This window comes from Lactuca saligna, chromosome 4 (genome assembly GCF_052625555.1).
Source record: "Lactuca saligna cultivar CGN05327 chromosome 4, ASM5262555v1, whole genome shotgun sequence".
NCBI lineage: Eukaryota > Viridiplantae > Streptophyta > Magnoliopsida > Asterales > Asteraceae > Lactuca > Lactuca saligna.
This window is the reverse complement of record NC_136420.1, coordinates 290,706,345-290,713,745: the sequence shown is the minus strand read 5'-3', so window position 1 is coordinate 290,713,745 and position 7,401 is coordinate 290,706,345. Positions and strand designations below refer to the sequence as shown.

The window sequence follows — 7,401 nt, the reverse complement described above, 5'->3', positions numbered from 1 at the left end:
TACACTATTATCCTGAACAAGGTGCTCCTGAATCGATGGTTATTTTGCCAATAACCCAGGAAAAAATTATTAATTTAATTACATTCTAGATAGCGTAAAATTTTTTGTCAATGCCACTATAATGTTACTATTACAATATTTTTTTGTCAATACCACTATAATGTTACTATTACAACATTTTTTGTCAATAGCATTATGATGTTACTATTAGAAACATGGGAAAATGACATAAATGCCCTACGAATTTTTTTAGATTTACCTGTTGAATCCTTAAAGTTTTTGTTGGGTTTTATGAGTCCCTAAACTAAGATATGATCTGCTTTTTTAGTCTTTGTCAACTTATAATAGTCGGTTCAGTGATCTTTTAGATCAAAAACACTTACATTGTGCCCCTATAAAGCTTAAAAAAATAAGTTCGGGGATCAATTCATACAAAAAAAAAACTCTTCTTCTTTTCTTCTAAAGCTGATTCATACTCATTTCGTACCCTCCCAATAAATCGATCGATAGTCTTCTTTCTGTCTTCACCCTCGATCGTCACACATACTCACTGAAAATCACAACCCTCTTCCCCTTCTAATCGATTCTCGATCACAACCCCCTTCCATTATTTTCTTTGATTCGATTTCAGCTCTTCAAAGAATTGACCCTCTCCTTCCTTCTTCTATGTTCAAAATCAAGCTACCTCTCATTCTCCCTCCAAGTTGCAGGTTTGATGGATGCGATGTTGAGAAGGATGTGTGGGTTTAATGGGGTTCACAGACAAAACGAGAGTTAATCTCTTTTTTTCTTCGATGTGCAAGTGATTGGTTATGGTGGCTGACCGGTGGTTTTTTTGGGTTATAGGTGCTCCAATGGTTGCTTATTTCACAAGACAAAGGGAAAGAATAAGTGTTTAGATTGGGCTGTTGTGATATTGATTCGATGGTGATTAATGTGGGTTATGATGACTGTAATGATTGAATAAAATGTTGATGAGCGACAAAAATTTTAGCAACTCAACCGATCATAGGGCATTTGTCTCATTCTCCCTAAAAGCATTAAACGCTGCATTGTCCAGCAACCTACCAAACGTAACCAAACAACCAACAGGCCACAACCACTTGCCAGTTGCCATTTGCCAATAGTAAATATGCGGGTTCTCGGGTTATCACTTTCCTTAACAAGACCCGGTTCTAACTTCTAATCATCGATGTGGTAATTCTGTGGATTATCCAATTAAAAAATAAACAAAAACAAAACACACGTACCTGACTAGACCTCGTCTTCTACCCTTTCTCTTCAATCTCTATTTATACAACCCTCATATACCCTAAAATCTCCAATTCAAGTTTTCTAGATCTCTCTCTATTCATCATCTATACGCGTTTTTCATTTGCAGTTCTAGTTTAGTTATTCAATCTCAGTTCTTCATGGAGCACTTGTTGGGTTTGCTTAGGATTCATGTTAACAAAGGCGTAAATCTCGCTATTCGAGATGTCTGTAGCAGTGATCCTTATGTCGTTATTCGAATGGGTAAACAGGTACTCAATTCTATCTGAATTTCCATTCCATTTCACATTTCATGACCTGTATTTTGTTATTCCTCCGGTTGAGATGATTTTTATCGCCGGCGGCGGAGTAAAATTGATTACTATCACCTACTTTAGCTGATCCGCCCATCACGGCGTCACTTCAGGAGTAATAAATTACTGCAAATCTGTAAATTTTAGAGAGAGATTAATCGTTTCCTGTTTTGCTAATTTTTGATTCAGAAACTGAAAACTCGAGTGGTGAAGAACAACATCAATCCTGTCTGGGATGAAGCTTTGACGCTGTCTGTATCGGAGCCTCTCCCTGTCAAACTTGTAAGTTCTTCGTTTTCGTGATATTTACAGCTGCTTGTACTATATGCTCTATTAGTTGTACATTTCTTTTCTTTTCCAGCAAATAAAGCATGAAACTACTCCGGATTTGTTCAAATTCGTTGATTTTTAACGAATTTGATGATATGATTTGTGGGATTTAATTAGTTTAATCTTTTAATCAGATAACACAGTTTACATCTTTTACGTTTTCAACTAGAAAATCTAATAAAATCTTGAAATGAACTCTGTTTTATGGTTTAAATTATTTAGGTCGCTAATTGTGTGAAAAGATTGAAACTTGTGAATTGTGATGTGCTCAACATGTCTTATAAAATTGTTTTATTTTATTTTTAATTTTTTTGTATAAAAGGTAAAGGGGTATTTGAGTAAATTGAATATATTATTTCATTTTTCTTTAAATCTTTGCCTAATTTGCCGCCGGCCTCACTAATTAAAGTCGGAAGTAAATATTCTATTTGACATAACCCTTTGACTATTTATTAAATACTAAAAATATAATATAATAAAATTGAGAACTTATTATATATATACCATTAAAACAGTGTTAAGATTCTATTCAAAAATAAGTACTTATTTTTTTTATAACTCAAAATAACATAAAAGAAATGTTTTTAGTATTTATATATAGCTTATTACTATAATATCGTTTTTTCTTGTTTTTTAACGATAAAATAACAACAAAGTAAAAAATATAATGTAGTCTACAAAAAACAAAAAAGATTGTAAAATAACACATATGAATTGAGGAAAGAGTTTAAAAATAACTTTTGATTTAATAAATAAGTTTGAAAATTGGCAACAAAATATTCTTTTTTTTTTTTTTTTTTTTTTTTTTTTTTACTTTGTACAATTCTACTCCGTGACTCTATAGTATTCCGTAACAATGACAAGTCAGGCAGCTGATTTGATTGTATATCGTCTATTTTATCATTGTGTCGTGAAATTTTCTAATATTTTCAAAACACACCCTCATGGTTTGAATAATTGCAAATATTGCAGGAAGTTTACGATAGGGATACGTTTAGCCTCGATGACAAAATGGGGGATGCTGTATTTGACATCCAGCCGTTCTTAGAAGCAATTAAGATGCGTTTGAATAATCTTCCGAACGGAACAATCATCACGACTGTTAAACCGACAAGGACCAACTGTTTGTCTGAGGAAAGTCAGATTATATGGACCGATGGAAAAGCAGTTCAAAAGATGGTTCTTAGACTGCAGAATGTTGAATGTGGGGAGATTGAGATTCAACTGTCATGGATCGATATTCCAGGCTCGAGAGGTCTGAAGTAGATTATTGTAATGTGTTTCACGGTTCTTGTTGCATGTTTGTATTGTAAATTTATGAAACCAATTAGCTTGTGTTAGTTTCTCTATTTTTATCAAATATGTAAGTTTTCTAAGCTATGTATAATGATATTGAGAGACATAAAGATCATTTTTACTATTTTGGGAAAGTTATTTATAGTTAGTGTTATAATACAGAATTAAGAATAATTCAAACAATACGATGGATAAGTTGTTGAAACAAGCAAATCTTAATCTACATGTGGATAAGTTGTGTTATTTAATTGTCACATACCATCTTATTGGGTATTTTTCTTGTTTTAAGGTAGCTAGTTATATTTTTTTTTTAGAGTAATCACAATTTTAATTTTTATTGTGTTACTTTGTAAACCTAGAATTAACTATTTATAACAAGTTTTTTTATTTTATTTTATTTTTTTTTCAGAAAAGGAATAGCTAAAAAGTAGAAAATCATGAGTTGTTGTTGCTTGGCCTTATACAAAGAAATGATCTCGCTCAACATAAATAGATCATCTAAGATTTTCATGCCTTTAACAAATGCAAAATGCTCCGACCACACTACCAATCAACCCAACCAACCTTTTAACTAAGAGTTCCCCAATAATCTTGTGTTGGAACCCAATTAGACTAATAGGTCTAAAGTCCTTCACCTACGTAGGATCTCTAATTTTATGTTTAAGAAGCTGCAACTTTTTCTTAATCACAACCTAAGGATCTTCCACATGCAGAAAAGGAGTAGCACAAACTCCTCACAACATTGTCAAACCCATGCATACCAAACCAAGAATGGAACAACTGAAACAGTTGAGGATTATGTTGCTCCTTTTTGTTCGTAACATATCTGCTTATTTTGGCTTAAAATGGTGTCATCCCTGAACACTTGGATCGAAACTTATTGAAGTTTCTAAGTTATTTGTCAACAAGAGGGTTGAGTTAGTGAAGGTGTAGTGGCAACACTGCAAAGGCTTGGAGTGGACTTGGGAGGCGGAGGATGAGATGAGGGAGCTCTACCCATAGCTAGTTCCAGACACAACAGACTTCGAGGAACAAGTATAAAATAAGTCGGGGAGATTTGTAACGCCCGGTTCCTGTTATGTATTTTAAATAAATTTATTCATCTTTGAATAGGAACTCAACGAGTTAGAGGCCCCAAACTTGACAAGTAGGAACGGAAATTGGACGCAGAACTTAACTCGACGAGTTGAGGGACTCAACTCGACAAGTAGGGCTACGAGAATGAAACCTTAATTTTCAGGGTTTGGCATCTTATTTAAACACCTTAACCTCCAAATGCTAGCCTCATTTACAGCCTCCATCGTCCCAAACCCTAGCCACGAAACCCTAACATGTTGTTGAGAGTTTTGAGCCATTCATTGTGCTTTCTTTAGGTTTTAAAGAAGAATAGACTTGAAGAAGGAGCAAGGAAGTGAAGGAGAAGAGTAGGTCCAGAAGTTGAGCTCTATTTCTGTTTCATTGAAGGTATAAAGCTCCTATCTTGTCTATTCAATGTTTAGATCTAGTTTTGGAGTGATTTCTCCATGTTTTGGTCCAAGATTGCTAGCTTTTGACACTTGGGCATTCCAAGTGATTACTCTTTGAGATCTGGGTTGTAGAAGGGGTTTCATGACATAAAGTGCAAACTTTATGGACATGGAAACCCCATGAAAGCTTTAAGGTGTCATTTTGGCCTTTTAATCTCCAAAAGGCCATGCATGGAGGGAAAGTCATGGACTATACGTATTAATATGGTGTCTAAGGCCTCGATCTCAATTGTTATGCTTTACTGTGAAGTATTATGGCTTTTAGGTCAACATTTAGGTCTTAAAGAATTAGCGTTTGAGCTAAACCCAGTAAGAAGGACTATTAACGGGTAAATTTGGAAACTTTACCCTTAAAAGGATAGTTTCTGTATGTATATGAAGTATCGAGCTTAGATTTGAGGGATAAGAGCTTAATCTGTTAAGATGGATCAACAAACTGAAGAACTCATCTAGTCCATAGAGGAACTCGACGAGTTGGGTCGAAGAATCCTAAGTCTATAAAGGGTGAAAACTCGACGAGTTCTAGGATAACTCGATGAGTTGATAGGATAAGTCCCGATTCTATGGATAGGAGGAACTCGACGAGTTGTGAAAGAATACAACGAGTTGGATCGAGATTTAGGGTTCTTGATTCATGGAACTCGACGAATTGATGGACCAACTCGCTGTGTTGAGTCAACCAGGATGTTTACTTTGACCAGGATCTTAACTTTGACTCTAACCTTGACCAAAGTTGACCCTTAAAGGGGTTATGAGTATGAAAAGGGTAATTAAAGGAAATGCTTATGTGTATGAGTCTAAGAAGGGTTGATTTCAGAGCAGGAGCCTTTACAGTTATTTCAAAGTTATCGAGGTGAGTTGCCTTCTAGTAGGAGTGGGTCTAAGGCACCATTGCAAGCCCACTAGTATTGATTATAGTTGAGATGATTGTCTTTGTGATAATTGCATGGCATGCCACTATCTGTTATGCTTTATGTGCTAGTATGTTATGTTATTATGTGATAGTGGTAGGGGTGAAATAGTCCTCGATTACCGATTGAAAGAGGCTGAAGGGGAGGCCAGCACCCAGATATGCTAGACAATGTATGATTTATAGGTATATGCTAGGGTATTGTGTGGTGGTGGTAGGGGGCGAAATAGTACCCGATTACCGGTTGAAAGAGACCGAAGGGAAGGCCAACATCCATATATGCTAGGCAATTACCGGTTGAAAGAGACCAAAGGGGAGGCAAGCACCCAGATATGCTACACAGTTACCGGTTGAAATAGATCGAAGGGGATGCCAGCACCCAGACATGCTAGGCGTTATGTGATTATATGGTATGTGGTATAATGGGGGAACTCACTAAGCTTTGTACTTACGGTTTTCAGTTTTGGTTTCAAGTACTTCTTATTTGAAAGGAAAGGAACCGACATGACTACATCGCATCACACCACTGTTTTCCACACTATGATGTTCTTGGGATTTATACTTTGACATTATTATGACTTGTTTTGAGACATATGACTTATGGGTTTATATGACATGGGATAACTCACTGATGTTTTTAATAATCTAATTTATGAATTATTAAATTAAAAATGAAATTTTTGGTCTTGGATTTTGGGATGTTACATTGAACCTCATATGCGCTTTAAATAGTGTTTTAAAAGTATCTTCCACATCATGGAGTAATGTTTCTTTGTTTTGGCTCTTAATTACCATGTCATCAATGTAGACCTCGATGTTCCTACCAGTTTGATCAGCGAATATCTTTTCCATTAGTCTCTGATTTGTAGCACCTGCGTTTTTTAGTCCAAATGGCCTTTTCTGGTAACAGAAAGTTCCTTTCACGGTGTGAAAAGTTGTTTTCACCTCTACCTCTTGTTTCATCTGTATTTGATGATAACCTTTATATGCATCAAGGAAACATTTGAACTGAAACCCTTCGAGCGATTGGACTTTGTGATCTCTCTTAAGAAGGGGGTAAGAATCCTATAAACAATCGTTATTAAGGTCTAAGTAGTCAATGCACATTCGCCATGACCCATTGGCTTTCTTTAGCATAACTGGATTTTTTTATCCATTTCGGGAACATTTCTTCCTTGAATATGTCATCACTTACTAGGTTGGCTACCTCTACATTTATAGCCTTGTTTCGGTCTTCTGCCTGGCCCACCTTCTTTTGTATGATAGGATTGCCTCCGGGCGTGATTTTGAGACTGTGCTCTATAACCTGTCAATCTACACATGTCAGATTTGTTGTATTCCAGGAGAAAACAGTGGAATATTGATTTAGGAGTGCTACCAGTCGTACCTTGGTCTCGCCTGATAAGTGAGCATCGATTCGCACAATCTGATCTGGGTATTCTTCATTTACCAGATGTTGTTCGGTGGAACAATCCTCCTTGGACTTTTTTGGAGCTCGCACCAACTCAGGAGCAACTATGATCTGATGGTAGTGTTGCGCGCTAGTGTTTGCGGCGATAATTGTTGTTGATCCCTGGCGTGTGCTAAATTTGACTATGCCATGTATCATTGATGGCATGAACTGTAGTATGGAGATTGCTGATCTTCCGAGCAGAATATATTGTGTTCTGCTGGAAAACCGAATCATAGAAAATTCGATTATTCTTGTGATTATGTCCCCTTCTTCATGACAAACCAACGTTAATTGCAGTCAGAGAGTGCCTAATGGCCACAA

At 36.0% G+C, this 7,401-nt stretch overlaps 1 protein-coding gene across 1 annotated transcript; it reads left to right on the top strand.

Moving 5' to 3' along the window:
- The first annotated feature begins 1,306 nt into the window (after positions 1–1,306).
- On the top strand, positions 1,307–3,315 carry LOC145043793 (protein C2-DOMAIN ABA-RELATED 4-like). Its single transcript, XM_078992546.1, has 3 exons — positions 1,307–1,523; positions 1,755–1,847; positions 2,868–3,315. Exons 1-3 carry the CDS (start codon positions 1,413–1,415, stop codon positions 3,159–3,161), a joined length of 498 nt encoding a protein of 165 aa, XP_078848672.1. The 5' UTR covers positions 1,307–1,412; the 3' UTR covers positions 3,162–3,315.
- The last annotated feature ends 4,086 nt before the right edge of the window (positions 3,316–7,401 follow it).

What these genes read in the sequence shown, in the direction of transcription:
- LOC145043793 (XM_078992546.1), top strand. Translation starts at nt 1,413, where the DNA reads ATGGAGCACTTGTTGGGTTTGCTTAGGATTCATGTTAACAAAGGCGTA. An exon ending in TTATTCGAATGGGTAAACAG is followed by an intron (nt 1,524 to 1,754) that starts GTACTCAATTCT and finishes TTTTTGATTCAG; the next exon opens with AAACTGAAAACTCGAGTGGT. An exon ending in AGCCTCTCCCTGTCAAACTT is followed by an intron (nt 1,848 to 2,867) that starts GTAAGTTCTTCG and finishes CAAATATTGCAG; the next exon opens with GAAGTTTACGATAGGGATAC.